General features: G+C 35.2%; 1 protein-coding gene across 6 annotated transcripts in view; it reads right to left on the bottom strand.

Annotated features, from left to right (window-relative positions):
* The window catches only part of TMEM68 (transmembrane protein 68), a 50,586-nt gene that overhangs the window by 25,653 nt on the left and 5,124 nt on the right, over positions 1–19,809 (bottom strand). For all 6 annotated transcript variants that reach the window (XM_090283687.1, XM_090283683.1, XM_090283684.1 and 3 more), the window contains exons 2-4: positions 17,103–17,267; positions 16,124–16,517; positions 2,062–2,226 (exon numbers count right to left, since the gene is read on the bottom strand). In XM_090283687.1, coding sequence (XP_090139813.1) covers positions 2,062–2,226; positions 16,124–16,448 — 490 coding nt within the window. In that variant the 5' untranslated portion in view covers positions 16,449–16,517; positions 17,103–17,267. The remainder of the gene's footprint in view (positions 1–2,061; positions 2,227–16,123; positions 16,518–17,102; positions 17,268–19,809) is intronic.

The raw sequence follows: 19,809 nt of genomic DNA, 5'->3' as shown, positions 1-19,809 counted from the left end.
ACTTGCTATCTATACTTAAATCAGTAAATTCTTTTTTACTTTTTTTAAATCGAAAAGAACTCTCAAGGTTAACATAAGATTAATATTGCTGGTAAAATAATAGCTATGTCTTATTGATCACTGACTATTGATCACCTTCTTAGTGATCACCTACTACTCTGGCTACTTTCCATATTTAAATTGTTTATTAAAACTCACAAAAACCTTGGAAAACAGGGATTCTTATCCTATTTTTACAGATGAGGAAAGGCTGGCTCAGAGAGTAAGTAGCTTGCTCAAAGTCATACAACAAGCAAATGGCAAGGCAGAGGTTCCGGTCCAGCTGTTCTCTAACTCAAAGTTCCTTCCACTGCATCTCATGGCTAAACACTGTCTACAGTATTTATTAGAGATCAGAAACAATGATCTCATCAGCAATTACAAGTTCAATCCTCCATTAACCCTATAAGAAAACCACTCAAGAGAATGTGTATCTGACTTTGCTTAGCCCTACCAAAATTGGCAAGCCATAATCAAATCTACTGAAATTAAAAGTTAGATGCTTATTCCACAATTACATTTGTTATTTCAATAACAATAGCAAAACCTTAACAGTTTTTAATAAAGTGAGTGTTTGACTCAGGAACAGCTAATTCCAGTCTTAATATTATACAATTTTTCAAATTACAACTGTTTGTGAATGAAAAAAATAATCCTGCCAAGTAATTAAATATTTGAAGCAAATCCTAAACTGGAACTTTAGAGGATTGATGGGGGTATACATACATTATCCCTTGAGACTGCGAAAGGGAAATGGGTAGTGAAAACTGTGCAGATTAGCAAACCTTCTCATAAGTTTAAGGATCTGAAGCAAGGTTATAAATATTATTAAGACTGAAATAATTTTCATCCTATATTAAAGGCCCACTGATTTAATAAGATGTTCTCACAATAAATAAACCAACAGGAAGGTTTCCTGAATTATAAGATCATAAAGGCGAAAATTTTTTTTAAAGCCAAAGGCTAAATAGAAACATTCATATTCTCTTATGTATAAGAAGAAGAAAAAAAAGCACTCTAATGTTCCATAAGAGAAACTAAATAAGTAAATGTTTTAGTCACCCATTAAAACTATTTTTTTAAATTTCTTTTTAAAACTATTCTTCATAAAACATGGTAAAATGTTAATGCTAATATTGAATTTTTTTGAACAAAATAGTTTGTATAATATGTGCATATAGAATTAAAAATGAAATAAAAGGATAATTGGTTGTGTTAGGGTGGCAAGATTATAATGATGTTCTTTTTTTCTCTAGTTTACAAAGTGTATTATAAAGTGATCATATTACTTTCTAAAGAAAAGCATTCTAGTCTATTTAGTTTATATACAAAGTACAAATGACTTTTTAGTGACAGAAGGATACCCAAAACATTAACCATGTCTGTAAAAGGCACTGAGTAGATTGCTATTTAATTCACTGTTTGGTGTTTGCCTGTGTGGTTGATAGGTGGCTTTTGTTTTTATTCCAGAGAGCATACTATAAACTTTTGGGCTTGTTTCTGGTGATTTAGTGACAGAAGGAAAAAGATTAAATCTCAATGAGCTTACAATGCTTTTTAGAAAAACTATTATGTTTGAAACCATTTGACTAACTAATCTTTTAAAAAAGGTACAAAGCCTTTATGAACAGATTTAAAAGAACATGGTCCTCAGTCTTAAGAGCTATAAGTCTACCAGGCAAGTCAAGAAGTATGACATAGACTCTATACCAAAATATAAATTATTTGGCAAAAGTTATAACTTATTTTTTTAAGGGAAAATTCAGAATTTAACTTTGAAAAATAATGACTAAATACCTGTTAATAAAGAAAGAGATCAGATAACCTTTTGGTCATGTTTTTATATTTAGATATAGTACCTAAACAGGATAATGAGATGCTCCCAAATTGGAGTTCCAAGTGTGTTACCTAAAAAGGCAAAAAGTTTTTTCAACTGATACTAGAGCTCGAAGATACAGATTATCACACAATCCGATTGTATTAATTAGCATTTTTATATCAGTATCTACAGTGAAAGTTTACCTGGAATTTTAAAGACAAAGTGATCAGCTACTACTCGGCAAGTTCTGCCTTTATGGATAAAAATTTTAGCCATGAAGTAGTAAAAATCTATGGGAATAGCTCCATGATAAAAAATTATAAGTGCTGGTCCTTCTGGTATTTTTTCCATTCCATGAACTTCATAACCTGTTAGGAAGACAAAATACAAATACTTAAAATATATTTACTATTTATTTAAATTAAAGGATGGCTACTAACTCAGAAACTCAGTCTTTTCTTACAGAAGTGCATGAGACTTCCTCTTCCCCTTCCTTCCCTTCTTGAACAATCAGTCTATAGCCTTTAGGTGGGCCAGAGTGAAGCAGGCACCTGTCTGGAGGGGTGACCAAGAGTGAGTGTTGGAACCCAGGCAAGAAGAGGACAGCATCCGCATGGGGTATTCCAGAGTGGAGAGTCAAAGTCCACGCACAGCCGTGAGAGCATCCACACAGAAGAGCCTAGAACAGGGTACTGGTGCCTGAATGGGAAAAGGAGAGGAGCCAAGGGTGGGCAAGCATGGGGCTCAGATCTGAGTGAAACGACAATGGCACCCAGACTCATCAGTGGCCTGGTTCAGGGTGTCACGGCCAGAGTGGGGAAACATGGTGTCCATGAGTGACAGAGGACAGTGGCAGTGATAGGAGATTGGTTACATACAGGGGAAATTGACCAAATACATCTACATATTAAGGAAAACGTGAGCCAGGTTTCTCACTGTTGGAGAAGGTGGTTGCAAATACAGGAGAAAATTAGAATAAATTCAGTAGTTGTAAAAGAATTTCACTTCTACTCTAAGAATTAGAAAAAGCAGGATGTCAGAAAACTGAGGTCACTCAATCAGGTGAACTGAGCTCCAAAGGGTGACAAGCCCGTCTAATGAGATCAAAAACAAAAACAAAAAACAACAACAAAAAAACTGAGTATGGGAAGAAATGGTAGGTACCAAAAAAGTGGGTAAGAAAATACAACTGAAATGTTAACAAATACTTAAAGGCCAAGGGTGGGGAAGTCAATGCTTTGTATCTGGCCACCCCTAATACAAAAAAAAGAGTATACCTCCACAGGCCTCACTTGGTGCTCTCAAAAAAAGTTAGGGCAAGGCAGTCAAGAGACCTAAACCCCACTCACTTCCTGGAAACTTCTCTTGTAAAAGTAAAACCTGAAACTGGGAGAGATGTGGGAAACCCTGCCACCCCTTCTGAAGAACGGGTATATGCAAAAGGCAACTGATGCTGGAAAGGACAGACCTTCATTTCCCTCCTCCCCTCTCCGGCCTCACTCCACCAACCTAGTCTCAGGCAAAAATTCACTATGACTAGGGAAGGGCAGGGGCCAAAGCAGCTGCCACTGAAAGGTATAGGGTATGCCCAGGGTCCTGAAATGACATAAAGCAGAGAGATCTACTACCGCTGGAAGGAAGGGCAGGAAACTTGCTACCAACCTCAAACCCCTACCTACAAAAGACAAAGTTTGCTTGCTACAGAAGAGTGAAAGGAACACTGAGAAAGCATCACAGTTGATCCCCAGGCACAAGGCTGTGGAAGACTTTGGCTAAAACAGAAATATCGATGAGTGCCCCCACCACACCCATTCCTGCCACAAGTCTCACATAGATATAAGCAAAAGCAACCCTTTCCTGGGGAAGAGACAGGAGCATGAAGAGAGAACCCTTCTGTGGCACAGTCATACAGGATTGAGGGGCAGCAGCAGCATCAAGAAAAACCCTCTGGCAGTCTAGACTCTATGCATTTACAAGGTAGCAGTACAAGGTGCTGAACTATTGAGTAAACTGAATTAACCCCCACCTCATTCACTAATGGCCTGACAGAAAAAGGACAGTTTTCAGGAATAAATATTTACTATTACTTCATTCACTACTGTTATTTATTTTTACAAACAACACCCAGAATTCATTTTAAATATTGTGGAACAAAGCCCTGGCTGGTGTGGCTCAATTGGTTGCAATGTCATCCCATACACCAAAAGGTTGCAGGCTCAATCCCTAGACATGGCACATACCTAGGCTGTGGGTTCAATCCCTGGTTCGGGTGTATGCCAACTGATCGATGTTTTTCTCTCACATTGATGTTTCTCTCTGTATCTGTCTCTCTTTCTCTCCATCCCTCCCTCTCTCTAAAATCAATAAAAGTATCCTCGGGGGAGGATTTAAAAAATGTGGGACATAGAAAACAGTAAGAAAAAAATCCATTGTCAGGAGATGGTTTAATCAAGAGAACCAGGCCCAAATGTTTACATTATCAGACAGTACTTTAAAATGATTACAGTTAATGTGTTAAAAGGATCCAGTGGAAAAAGTGGACATATCACTGGATTAGAAATTTCAGCATATAGAAGGAAAATACATAAAAATAACGAGTCAAATAAAAAGACCATATACTTGAATGAGACCTAATGATTATATGTCAGTAATATATTAATGTTAATTTCTTGATTTTAATGATTTTATTGATGTTAAATAGAGCATCTTTGTTTATAGAAAATATATCTAAATGTGTTAAACAGAGGGCAATGTAGGCAATTACAGTCAAATAATTAAAGAAAATAAGTTCTTTGCACAATGCTGTGATATTAATTTTTTAAGTCTATGAATTAAAAAAAATTATCTCTTATGGAAAAATCATGTAAGATCAGAGAATCATAGAAGGTAGAAGGTAAAAAGAATTTTCAGGTTCCAACCTAACAAATAATTACCGATTTTAAGACTATTTTAGTTTGCTAATCAAGGTTATCCAAGCAGTCAAACATCTCTGAAGCATCAAGCACACTTTACTGAATCTGCTGGCTTCTAAAAAAACAATCTGAACCTTTCTGTGTAAGTTTGATATAGCGCAGTTGCAAAGGAGTACAAGATTCTACTCGTCACAAGCAGGTTGTGAAAGGGGTAAGGAAATGAGGAGATAAAGGAGAGTGGGTGAAAAGGGCCAGGGTAGAAAAAATCAAATAAGTTAAAACTTCCCCATGAGATAACACAACCACAACCTAAAGCAGAATTTAACAGAGTCGTAAAATAATTCATTGATAAAAGTTGCAAAACTCTTAACAGTGACCCAATGCAAAATAAAACAGCATTAAACTGTTATATACATGTGGATAACTTAGTAATCCTGAAAATTTTTTACATGCTTATTTCACTCACAAATTCTTTAGAAATCCCCCCCTTCCCATTTTACTCTTTAAAAACAAAACAAGGTCATTGAATCTAACCACTACATTAGGGAAAAAACAACGTGATCAGAGATTTGAACTGGATGTCAAGAAACATCTCTCCAGTAATACAGGTAAAATCAGAGACTCATACCATTCTTTCTTCTTTCTGCCACACTGTAAATCCTATTCCAAGTCACTATAAACAGAAACGAGGGTTTCAACAACGGAAGCAAATGACAGGATGAAAAGGGTGATGGATATGAGGAGGGGAATTAGGCTCTTTTCTAACTTAACCTCAATTCAAGGTCAGCTTCCTGTCAGTACATTTTTTCTCCTCTGCCAACTAAAGAGATTAATCTGCCTACTGTCATTTACATTGCTACCAAACACCAACTCATTTTTTTATAGCAATCCTTACTTAAAAGATTTAAGTAAGCTTCATTATGTTTCAGAGGAAAATACTTGGAGTATTTTATCACAGGAGTTGGGAACTGATACTCCAAGGAGCAGGTGAAATATGATCATGGCTCTAGTCATAACATCTGCTTTTCCTTCCCAACTCATCAGTCAGGCCACAGCCTCAGCTGGTCCTGGCAAAAACAAACAAACAAACAAACAAACATACTGAATAACCAATGAGTCAATAAAGAAATCAAAAGAGAAATTAAAAAAAAATACCTTGAGACAAATGAAAATAGAAATGCCACATACAGAAACTTAACAGGATGCAGCAAAAGCAGTTCTAAGAAGGAAGTTCATAGCAATTAATGCCTACCTCAGGAAACAAGAAAAATTTCAAGTAAACAACCTAATCTTATATCTCAAGGAACTATAGGCTAATTACCAGTAAAGAGACAGAACCTGTAATAAATACCTCCCAACAAATGAAAGTCCAGGACCAGATAGCTTCACTGATGAATTCTACCAAATATTCAAAGAAGAATTAATACCAGTTCTTCTCAAACATTTCCAAAGAGAGAAGAGAAGGAAACGCTTCAACACTCATTTTATGAAGCAGACATTATCCTGATAGCTGGACTCACTGTGGTGAGCATTTCTTATATATACAAATATGAAATCTTTATGTTGTACACCTGAAACTCACATTATATGTCCATTAGACCTCAATAAAAAATGATAAAGTAATATGTAACTGAAGATATTTTTATTATTACGTGTTCATGTCATAAAAGGAACACCATTTTTGGTTTATACTCCATTCAATTAAATAAAATTATTCTGGAAGTCTTTCTTCAAAGAAAGGGGATGGGGTGTGGGGTAGGGGCAGTGTGGGGTGGGATGGGACAGGGCAAATCAAGCATCTAGTGGCAAGAACATAATCAAGTGCAAAGAAAAAGGAAGGGTAGAAAAGGCTCTAGCAGAAAAGGAAAGCAAATTCAGTATAAATTTTAGTGCAGGAAATTCATTTTTAAAGTAGTTTATAAGGTCTTCCCCCAAATAGATTAAATTAAGTATGGTAACTGTGATTCTAGAATTGATACTTAATAATATTTCAAATGGACTCAAGAGAATGTTTTTTAAGAATTATTTTATTTATTTACTTATTTATTTACATTTTTTATCCTTTTTATTGTATTGGGGTGGTGCTGGTTAACAAAATTATACAGATTTCAGGTGCACAATTCTGCAAAAGAATTTTGTTATTTTTTAAAGTTAGAATTGATATTTGATATTATATTAGTTTCAGGTCAAGAGAATGAACAGTTTTAAAAATTAAACTTAATGATATTTAAAGAGTTCATGTTCCTATAATTTTAATATTTCTTTCCAATTACCTAACTCTAATTCAAGTAATTCAATTTATTTTAAGCTCGACAGAACAATCACTAAGGTTATCTGAAGTTACCAAAAGGATCAACTGTCTCAATTTTCTGAGAAATAAAGAATATCTCTTTGAGAGTCTATACAAAATATTCTTGAGGTTCTCTCTTGTTTTCCAGAGTATTTTTTTAAAGAATTAAGGAGTAATTGAACTACTTACATAATACTAAATCACCTGGTTGAAAGTAGAAACGTTCAATTAATCAATTCAATTACTGAGAGAAACTACAGCTTACCATAGTGCCACTAAACATGAAGTCCAAATACTATGTAACTGTGTCACTCTTAAAGCACAGATGTGATCATACCACTCCTGGCTCAGGAAGCATCAGTGGATTATCACTTTAGTCCAACACTGTCAAGGCCTTTTAGATCCCAACTGCCCATCAAGTGGTATTATTCAGGTTTTTCATGAATCATATGGACTAATGGTGGCTCCCTAAATATGCTTTCCCGCCTTTGTACTTCTGTTCAGCTAAATGGAGCACTTCCTGTCCAATGTTTCCCTGTCTAGCAGCAGTAGAAATCTTAGGGCACTTTAACTCCCCATAGATTCTACATTCACCTGGTCACCAACTTGCATGCATTTTACCTCTAAAAACTCTCTTAAATCTACCACACCTTCTTTCCAATGTTAGTTTCAAAGTGCAGCCCTATCATCTCCTGTCTATGCTACACCAATCCTAAAGGGATCTGCTGAGCAACAGAAGCTCAGAGAAAGCAATCACAAAAGCAATTTCACTGTTTATCCAACCACTGTCCAGGGAGGAGGAACTTCAATATGCAGATTTTGAGTAGTCTGGGCTCCATTAATAAAAACATTCCTATTCTGATAAATATGGTTCTCTTATTTGATGCCATTAAATACAAATTGATTTACCTCCCCTGCTCTAACCCCACGCTCACTAAACAGTCTCCTGAATTTTGGCCTTTCCATGTACAGCTTAGACCACAGAGAGAGGATCTGATGGTTATACTGGAGCTCAAATAGTCTAATTTCCGCAATAGTATTTATTATAGTAAATGAGTTAACTGCCTACTGGCTTTAGGTATCAGCAGCATTAATTCAGATAAGGATAATTAATTACTCCTGAGCTAGATCCCTTCTAAATTTGGCATCAAAAGTCCTACTACACACTATGATAAATTAACAATGCATCCTTTTGGGTCTTCCTCAGGAAAGCAATCTATCTACAAAATAAGTCCAAATTCTGGAGCATAGCATTCAAGATCCTTCAAAACCTAGCTTCAATCTACGTTTCCAGGTTCATCACTCAACATACTTCTCACCCATGAGTGATTAATCTGGTCCTGAATACACCCTGCATTTTACTTAGTACTGGTGTATGTATGCATATGTGTGTGTGTTTTAACATAAATGATACCTTATGATGACTATAGTTATAAATCTTACTTTTTCTGTTCAACAACAAATGTATCTTTAAGATCTTCCCTTGTTAGGCACATGTGATCATATCCTTCTTAATGGCTATAAAGCATTCCATAATAAATTCCTATCACAATTTAGCCATTTCCCTATTCAGAGATCACTGAATTATTACCAGTTTTTCAAAACACTGCTACAGTGCATGCTTGTGTACTGCATGTGTAATTTATCACTAGAACAGATACTCAGAATGGCAACTGTAGGCTATGATATAACCATTTTAAATTATAATAGATACCACCAAATTGTCCTTTTGACTAGATGCACAATACTTTCTCACATGCATTGAATGAGTTCCCGTTTCTCCAATCTCATTCCTTAATGTTATCAAACTTTTAATTTTTTGCCAATCTTTTGGGTAAAATGTATCTCAATTAAGTTTTAATTTGCATTTTTCTAATTACTAGTAGGCTTGGGCATCTGTTATAATTATTGGCCATTTGTATCCTGATCATATTGTTTTCTTACTAATTTATTATTTTTTAAGATATGTCATAAATTACTTGTACTACATTTGTATCTTTTTGAATAGCTTCTGTTTTTCTGTGTCTTCCTTACTTAGAGATCATCAAATATTTTCCTATATCTTTTTCTACTGATCTGGAAAACTTTTATCATTTACTAAACTCACATGTTTCTGGACTTTTTAATTTGTGTAATCTATTTGTGATAATCCTTTCCCTGTACCAATACCATAATTTTAATCATTAAAAATAATGTGATTTCTGGCCAAGATGGAGGCATAGACAGACACGCTGCATCTCCCTCCACAACTAAGAAGGAATACAACTACCTCAAAACTAAAAACAACCATAAGTTCCAGAAAATCAAACTGCATGGATGTCCAGCAAACAAAGATATAAAGAAGAAATGCTCATCCAGACAGGTAGGAGGGGCGGAGCCAGGGCAGAGAGGATGTGGTGTGGTGGCGGCAGCAGTGACAGGCCAGCAGAAAGCACAGTCACACATTTTGCAAAGTTAGGAGGAACACCTGGGGAGCGTTCCCAGCTCCTCACCAGCCTCACAGCTCATGGTCCCAGCACCAGGGAAAATCAAGCCTCATTGCTTCTGACTGTGCAGACCAGTGGGGGCTGCGGTGGAGGAAGAAACTGCCGGTCTCTCAGCAGAGTTCGCTTGTTTAAAGGGCCCCCACAGTCTTAGACTGTCTGTAGACCCACCCAGTCTGGGAATGACGGCCAGAGCAGCAGCTAGAGGGGCACCAGTCCAATGCAGAAGTGGGAGAGGTGACTGGAAAAGGGGCGAGTGCTGGGTAGGTGACATTGTTTCCTCTCGGACCCCTCCCCCACATACAGCCCCACAACATGGTGAAACGGGTTGCCTTGTACTAAACAATCCCTAAGGCCCCGCCCCTTACAACGTAATAGGAGCAACAGCTCTACCTGGGACGCAGAGGCAAACAAACACAGGAGCCTGTCAGAATGAGGAGACAGAGAAGTATGGCCCAAAAGGGGGAACAGATCAAGGTTCCAGTAGGAGAACTAAGCGACGAGCAGATAGTCAACCTAACAGATGAGGAGATAGAAAACCTGACACAGAATTCAAAACACTGGTGATAAAGATGCTCACAGGCTTGACAGATATGCTTTAGTACAGCAGATGCATAAGGGAAGAAGTGAAGGCTATGCCAAGTGAAATGAAGGAAAATCCACACAAAACCAATGGTGAAGGGAAGGAAACCGGGGTTCAAATCAATGATTTGGAACATAAGGAAGAAAAAAACAACCAGTGCAGAATGAGGAAGCAAGAATTGAAAAAAAGGAGGAAAACTTCCCAAATTTTGTGAAGGAGATGGACATACAGGTCTGGGAAGCACGGAGGGTCCCAGGTGAGCTGGACCCAGAGGGGACCACACAGGACTCATCATGATTGCGATGCCAAAGGTGAAAGATAAAGACAGAGTCCTGGGGGCAGCGAGAGAGAGGTGGAAAGTTGCCTATAAGGGGGTGCCTATAGGACTATCAGCTGATTCCTCAGAGGACACTTTGCAGGCGGGAAGGCACTGACAAGGAGTATTCAATGTGATGAAAGGCAACCAGCAACCAGGATTACTCTATCCAGCAAGGTTATCATTTGGAATGGAAGGGCAGATGAACTGCTTCCCAGACAAGGTGAAGCTAAAGTTCATCATCACCAAGCCATTATTATATGAAATGTCAAAAGGACTTACTTAAGAATAAGAAGGTCAAAACTATGAACATTAAAATGACAACAAACTCACAACTATCAACAACTGAATCTAAAAAATAAAAACAAAATCCAACTAAGCAAACCAGAATAGGAACAGAATCATAGGTATGGGGATCATTTGGAGGGTTATTAGCTGGGAGCGGGGAGAAATGGGGAAATGGTGCAGGTTTAAGAAGCATAATCAGTTGGTACAAAATAGACAAGGGGATGCTAAAAATAATATAGGAAAGGGTGAAGCCAAAGAACTTATATGCATGACTCATGGACATGAACTAAGCGGGGTGGGATTGCTGGCAGGAGGCGGGTATTTGGCAGAGGGGAGCCAAATACAGTAGTTGTTACTACTGTAACAACATAGTAAAATATACTTTAAAAAATTATGTTAAAATTTTTAATAGGGAAAATACTTCCTCTTCTGTTTTTATTCAAACTTGCCTCGGTTATTCTTGTTTATTTACTCTTCTATATGAATTTTGAAAGTTGCATGAAAACTGAGAATTGTACTGAATTAAAAATGAACTGGAAGTATGGGCTACAGAGTGACATTTTCATTCTATTGAGACTTTTACTTGCTTCAACTGTTTTGAATTCCAGCTGTAAAGTACACAGTTTCACTATAAAGTTCTTACATGTTTTTTTGTTAAAGTTAAGTCTTGAATAGAATTTTTCCTTCCCATTTTTAAAATTATTACTAGTGGTATATGAATGGTTACTAATTTTTTGTTGATCTTATGCCCATTTCCCTAACCAATTTATTTTATTTTATTTATTTGCTTGTTAATTTATTTGTTTTTAGAGAGAGGGGAAAGGAGAAAGAGAAGGAGAGAAACATCACTGTGTGGTTGCCTCTCACTTGTGCCCCCAACTGGGGATCTGACGTGCAACCTAGTCATGTGCCCTGACTGGGAATTGAACCAATTTTGAGCATTGCTATTTTCCTGCAAAACTGTCCATTTCATTTAATTTTAAAATACAGTGGTGTGAAATATTTACTTAATTTTATATTCACATTTCTTACTAGGAATAATGGTCAAAAATTTGATCGTCTAAAATTGTCTCTTAAAATACTAGGGACCTCAACCATAGTAGGTATGTTAAATTGAACTTACAATAATCAAGATGCAGGCAATGCCTTCCACATTATTAGAGAAAGATGCTCTTTAATTGTGATAACTAACATTTACATTTACAGTCATGCACCACATAACAATACTTCAGCCAACGATGGACCATATATGCAAATATATACATAATGAAGCTGAAAATTTCCTATTGCCTACTGACATTGTAGCTTTCATGATGTATTAGTCACGTTTGTGGTTGGTGTAAACAAACCTACTGTGCTGCCAGTTATATAAAAGTATAGCACATACAATTATGTACAGTACATAATACTTGATACATTTATGTTACTAACATGTATTTACTATACTATATTTATTATTTTAGAGTATACCCTACTTATTAAAAAAACTTTGCTACAAAATAATATACCATGTTACACTGGCAGCAGCCTCATATACCTTGGGTTTACTGCATCTCTTGATTGTGTCACTTTCTCCTGTGCTTAATTTAATCTTGTGCTCTTTTGTACAGTAATATGTTGTACAGGGTTATAGCCTAGGAGCAATAGGCTATACCATGTAGATATAGCCCAGGGGTATAGTAGGCTGTACCATCCAGGTTTGTGTAAGTACACTCTATGATGCTTGCACAAAGACAAAACTGCCTGATGCTGCATTTCTCAGAGCTGCATTTCTCAAAATGTATCCCCATTGTTAAGCAGCACATGATTGTATTGAACATTTAGTATATAATAGAAATTATGCTAAATTCTTTACACGAAATTTTACTAAATCCTTACAACTTCTTTTATAGAAGAGGAAAATGAGGTTCAGAAAAGTTAAGTATCTCATTTGAGATAGGTTATTTACATAGTTTTAAAGTAGCTCCAAGATATTTATTGATTACAAAGTAAAAAATAGAAACTTTATGGTGGAGAAACCTGGAAGACACCTCCTTAGCCACATGATCAAAGTTAATGTCACCAGTAATAAAACATATCAGCATCATGAACCTCTGATATAATGCACTGAGAAGAACACATCAATTTTGTGATATTCTTGTCAAAAATGTATAACTTCAATCTAATTATGAAAAACATTAAATCTAAATTGAGAGACAGTCTACAAAATTACTGAGCAATACTCTCTAAAACTGTGATAGTCATGGCAGATAAAAAAGAAAAAACGATATAACCATCACAGATTGGAAGACAGGACAACTAAATGCAGTATCCAGATCCTGGTAAAAAGATACTGGTGGGAAAACTGCTGAGATTTGAATAAGATCTGTGATTTAGTTAACAGTATTGTACCACTGCTAATCTGATAATTGTACAAGTGGTTACACAACATGTTAACATTAGGGAAAACTGAGTGAAAAATATACAGAACTTCTCAGTACTATTTTTGCAATTCCTCTATGATTCCAAATTTTTTTTCAACATGAAGTTTTAAAAATCCATAATTGTTGCAAAAAGAAGGGAGTAGGGAGCTGGGAAAGGAGGGTAAGGAGAGAAGAGAGAGGAAATGTGGGGAAAGGAAAAGGGGGGTGGTGGTGTTAGGTAACTTGCCAAAGTCACCCAGCCAGAAACTGATGAGAGCCTGGTTTTCAACTCAGGCAGTCTTACTAAGTAGTCCTTCCATGTATGAAAGACAGAGGAGATGAAAGAAAACTTTACCCAACAGAAATAGAGAAGTACTATTTAATGAAAGCACTGCATTTTTCCAAAATTTCATATTGAAATAAAATATTGCTTATTTCCCTAAACTGAAAGTTATGGTCCTCATTACCTTTACAGTTGTTGTAAAATAGTTTTTAATTTTCTCAAAAACATCTTAAGTACTTTTCCTCATCAAACTAATTTTCAGGGGAAATCATTAATTATTAAGAGTCCAGCTTTTTGAAGTATCATTCATATTTTAAAGGAATCGTTTTTAAAAATTAAGTCACGATTTTAGAGTTTAAGACTATATAAGGAATTTCAGTGTAAGAAAGCCATCATCACCAAGCAAACTAGCTATAAATGTAGGTACTTAAAGAATCATCAAATTAATGTTTCCTGATAGTATAGGCATTATTTGGAACACCATATAAGAATTAGAGAATTTTTTGAAAAATGACGATACATTTACATTATATATAGTATGAGGGTAAAATTTAACTTCAAGACAAAACATTGGATAGATTGTTGTACAAAGATACAGTAAACAAATTGTAAATAAAAGACAATTCAATAGGAAACTGACTAAATCACAGAATTCATAGAGTTCCATATAGTCATTAGAAGTCACTGAAAAGGTTTAGTGACATTAAAAATACTAGTCTACCATACACATAAAAAAATGATAAACAGATCACAATTTCAAAAGACTCAAATGCATGGTAAATTTTAGGCAACTATTATTTTCTTCTTTATTTTTCTTATTTGACACATTTTTTACAATGAATATTTATATTAGTTTAAAAATTCCTTTGAAGATTCCTTAAAAGGCATGGTTAAAACAGATATGACACCAATACAAAATCCAAATATGAACACAAATGCCTTTTATATATGTCACTAAAAAATGAGATAAAGAAAATCATTTTTTAAAGTATCACTTATCTAATAAAATGTTATCGTAATAAACATTAAACAGAGTAAGAACTATGTATATATATTTTACCTCCTCTGAGTCATGTATATATTTAAAAATAATAAATAAGATACCTCAAAATCATATATTCTGCTGCAAAGTAAGTTCAGCACATGAATTTATCCAAATTAAACCATGTCTCCTGAAACATAAATAAATTGTAATTCCTTATACTGTTATCCTGAAACATGGGTGAGGGGGTTCTGTATGTGGGAGGAAAATAAATATTCCCAATGAGTATTGTAAATGATGCCACTGAATTTTTGTATAACTATTCTAAAGACAGCAAACAATAGCAGTCTATCTAGGTGCAGACACACACACACACAGAATGCGGAAGTATCATCTTGTCTCATGTTGAACAACCATCAGAGAATATGAGAGTTGTACTGACTGGCAAGAGCATTTGTATAAATGAATAAGTATTAAGAATTCAATCCATCAAAGATATACAGTTCCTGTTTGCAAAACTGCTAAATATCACCTTTGACCCTGAATCCCCAACCTGGAACAAACTTACCACATAGCACAGATCACTAAAGCACACATGTTAGAGCCTGATATCTGAGGTTGCATTCTGGCTCTTCTTCCTAGCTTCCTAGTCTGCCTTGGGCATATAACAACATCTCTGGTCCTTCTTCCTCATGGGAAAATTGTAAAATGGAGGTAACAGAACCTATCTATTATAAAGTTTAAGAGAATTAATGCATGTTAAGCATTTTACAGTGTATGGCATAGTTAAGTGCTCAAAACAGATTTGTAAGAGCAGCCTTATACTTACATATATCCTTAAGGGTCTGTTTTTTTAAAGCACAGTTGACATACAATATTATATTAGTTTCAGGTGTACAACATAGTGATTTGATATGTATAGTCCTCAAGTGTCTATTTCAAAACCTGTGCTAGCTTCCATGTCTTTCTGTGAAACCACTTTGATGCTTAACAACATGATACAGAAGGCACATTTTGAAACAAACCTACTGAATCTTCTGTATTTTTGCATAGTCCAAAAAAAAAAAAAAACACACAACAAATAAGGTAAAATTTGGTAAAGACCAAGTTCTTGAAGACAGGCAAATAGAGGGCAATTTTCATAATGGCCAAATGAAGAACCACCAATCGTTAAATGCACAAAATCACATTTTCTGAAATAACAAAGAAAAGGAGGAATATCCTGAAAAGAAACTTATTGCTATCTCATTTATTGAGAAACCTATAATGACCTCTGAAATGAATGATACAGAAGAAAGGTAAATTTTGGTATACAACTTATATATAATATTCATTTTTTAAGAATCCCTATACTGGGAAAGTCAAACTTATCTTAAACAAAATGGAAGTAAATGCTAAATAATTAAAGTATTTTCAAATAGTTTTCTATACTGTTTTAAATAATCTCTTAGTCCTTTAGATGTCTTAACTATAAATTGTTATATTAATTTATAGTAATAGTCTAATGGCTGTGTAGTTCCTTCTTTAGTGGACACTAATGTGCTTGGAAACATTCTCTTTAAGAAAGACATATATATTCACAATGACTGCAAGTAGATAAAAAGAAATAGTTAATATCTCTTCCATTATATTTTTCAGTATCTTCTCAACAATAAAATGGAATGATACAGCTTCTGTGCCACAAACACAATTAGCAACACACAGAGATCAAAGAAATCTTGCTTACCATGCCAAACTGCTGCATGTCCATCCCACAGAGTTGCTACTGTCTTCCTTGCACCATCCCATAAATTATGAGAATAGGCTTCCTTTAATACATTCTTCCTCTTGTAAATGTGTAAGAAAATAATAGTAAGGTAGAGAAGAAAAATGGTAAAGTAAGGAAGTATTAAAAGTATTAATGGTGTAAAAACCCATAAGAGGTAGTTTGCAAAATTCAAATAGTCCTCCAATTGCTCCACTCCAAACCATTCTTCAAATATGTGAATCAGACAACTCATATAGGGCATAGAATCCTGTCCTGTACCACAGGTTTGATTTTTGTCTATCATATTTCTTTAGGTGAAAATGACAAATTCAGTCTCTTTCTTCATTGTCATGACAAGTCTTTAATTTTGCCACTAGAAAGGAAAAACAATCCATTGTTATTCTTTTAACGGCTAAAAAATTAAATGCTTTAGTCTGCATAAATACTATATAGTCATAACTTAATGCCAAAAATGAGTCAATTGTTAATGGTTAACTTTGTTGCAGATTGAAATGTAAAAATTTTAAGGTTTCATTTGTCTGCTCATAAAGTATATTGGGTTTAGCTTTTAAAATAACTCACAAGTTATAACTGGGAAGGGAAAATAAGGCTGATGAAGAGTGAAATTTCAGATTAATCTTAACAATTTGACTTTTATCTTAAGCAGATCATACTGAACGCTAGGATCTTGTACAAGGTTATGTTGAGATAATTCTGTTCTTAATAAAAGGTAACATCACTATCTAATTCAAATCTTTAGTAAATGATGACATATATTTTTGGATATTATCTTTTACAAGCAGGTTTACAGAAAAGTTTTCTGTTATTTTGGCATTATGCAATAATAAAAATTTGTCAGTATCATTTTTACCTTATAGTCACTAAAATTTTTCTTAAATCTGAAAATATAGACATACAATTATTTTATATCACTCTCTAAAACAGTCACTTAACTTACCATGAATTAGATAAATATATTGTCCCAAGCGTCTATGTATATTCCAGGGCAGTCTCCCATACAAGAGCAAACCAGGGCCAACACTGCTTAGCTTTCCAGGTGAGATGAGATCCACACATTCAGGGCAATACAGCCTGAGGTGTCCCAAGCGTCTATGTATGTAATCTAGGAAACAAAGTATACAAATAGAAGAAAAATATAATTTAAAAAAGATAATCATTAACATCTAGTTATAATTTCCATAAAATAGCAAGATATATGCACAAATGTGTGACAGATATGAATATAGCCTACACTACTGCATCACAATTAAAAATTATACTCACACCAGCAATGCTTTAGTGAAGGCACATCTATATATTGTTTAGTTCCATTATAAAAAGTCCCACCTGATACTTTTTCTTTTTAATTCAGAGCTATGAAAAACTTTGCTTCTCTGGAGAAAAAGTATGAAGTTCAGATGTGTAAGTGACTATGTCTTTTTTTAGTAACTCTGTCAGATAATAAGCTGATGATTAAACACGATATTCAATGATACATTTATCCTTATGATCATGATCTCCTATATAAGATTGCCTTCTATTCTAAGAGATAGTTTTTCTTTATCCCATACAACATAATCATAATGAAAGTGATCTCAAGTCCTTTGTAGATAAGCAGGAAATAAATGAAAGAGTAAACACAGAACACATTAAGACTGGCCTTTATTTACATCAAATTTTAATCCACATAAAGAGTCACATGACTATAATTTACCAGTGTTTGATCATTTAGAATGCAACACAGAAAAACTTATTATTTTTTAAACTAAAAGCTTTCCCCACTAGGATGGCTATAATTTTTTAAAAACAGAAAATAAGTGTTGATGATGATGTGAAGAAAGTAGAACCTTCATACATTGCTGGTGGGAATGCAAAATGGTGCAGCCACTGTGGAAATCAGTTTGGCAGCTCCTCAAAAAGTTACCACAAAGTTACCATATGACCCAGTAATTCTACTCCTTGGGTTATATGCAAGAAGACTGAAAACATAGTCACACAAAAATTTGTATGCAAATGTTGATAGGAACAGTATTCATAATAGCCAAAAAATGAAACCCAGGTGTCCATCAATTGATAAATGGATAAATAAAATGTACTATATCATATAACAGAATATTATTCAGCCATACAAAGGAATAAAGTACTGGTTCATGCTACAATATGCATGAACCTTTATAACATTATACTAAGTAAAAAAAAAATCAAACACTCAAGGTCACATTTTCTATGATTCCATTCATATGAAATACCCAGAATAGACTAATCCATAGAGACAGAAAGATTAGTGGTTGCCAGGCGCTGGGTAAGGAGCAATGAGAAGTGACTGCTAATGGAAACAGAGGTGTCTTTTGGAGATAATGAAAATGTCCCAAATTAGATAGTAGTGACAGTTGTACAACTTCGTGAATATAGTAAAAACCACTGGGGTGTACATTTTAAAATGGTGAATGTTATGGGAAGCCGGGGTGCTTGGTGGTGGCAAATGTAGCTCAGCCCCAGAGTAGAAAACCACTGGGAACGTGGTGGCACACAGGACCCATTCCACACACCAGTTTTCCCGCGGGGAACCAGGCCTGCGTTTATATAATAGTTTAAAAAAAGCTTGCTTTCTGCTAAAGGACTCCCTCATCCTGGGCTGAGAACAAGAGATGTTCAGCGTGTAACCTTGAACCAGTCTCTTAGAGCCTATTCTGGGCCAATTTCTAAGAACAGGAAGTGGCTAGACAAGTTATCCTTATCATCCATGCATGTGTAACATTCTTTTCTCTAATATATAAAAGTAATAACCATATAAGGCAATGATTGGCACTATGATTCACAATTTACTTGGATGTAATCCACATAAGTAATCAATAAAAGCCTGTTAAGGCAGGGGCAAACTGTGCTTTCTCCTCTAAAAAGTGACCAGTTCTGTCCCCTCTTCACAGGATTCTTGCAGTCACTGTGCATTTTTTCCCTCATCCACAACGCCGTGGACTCTGCTGGTCAGAGGTCCACAACAGAATGTTATGATAAATTATACCTAAATAGAAAAAACTTTTAATTATTTTTAGTATATTAAAATTTATGATAGCCTCTCAAATTTTAATGTTAAAAGGAGATTTTCCTAGGCCTAAAAACCAATCATTTTCATGATGTGACCCTTACTGCTTAATATAACTTGCCCCCAATAATTTCGTTTCATTTCCAATTTTTAACAGAATTGTAAAATCTTGTGATTTTAAAACCTCCCGCAAACCAAATTGGTAATAGAACTACACCTCTTATCCTCAATCACATTCTGATATATATTATACACACTTAACAGACACAGTAAAGGAGAGACAGTACATACGCAGACATTGAGTGAGAGTTTACAGGGAAACTTGCATGAGACCTAGAAGTCCCTTAACAGTGCCCCAGGGCTGCATGCATGTACTTCCTCTACAAATGGTCATCCTTAATTCTGATTTAAACCCTTCCAGGACAGAAAACTTAAAAGGTGTCCCATTTCATCTTCAAAACCATCCACTGGAGTACTAAAAGATCTTCCTTATTCTTTCCTCACTGTAACTTTCCCCTATTGGACCTAGTTCTGTACTGTAGAACCTCTTCCTCTAGACAACCTCTTAATTTTCAGGACAGCTATCATGAGCTGTGAAATCCCCTTTTCTAGTCAGAATCCT

This window comes from Furipterus horrens, unplaced genomic scaffold (assembly GCF_987537825.1).
Source record: "Furipterus horrens unplaced genomic scaffold, mFurHor1.1.pri manual_scaffold_7, whole genome shotgun sequence".
Taxonomy (NCBI): Eukaryota; Metazoa; Chordata; class Mammalia; order Chiroptera; family Furipteridae; genus Furipterus; species Furipterus horrens.
Note: the sequence above shows the minus strand (reverse complement) of the source record. Positions and strands in the feature narration are given on the sequence as shown.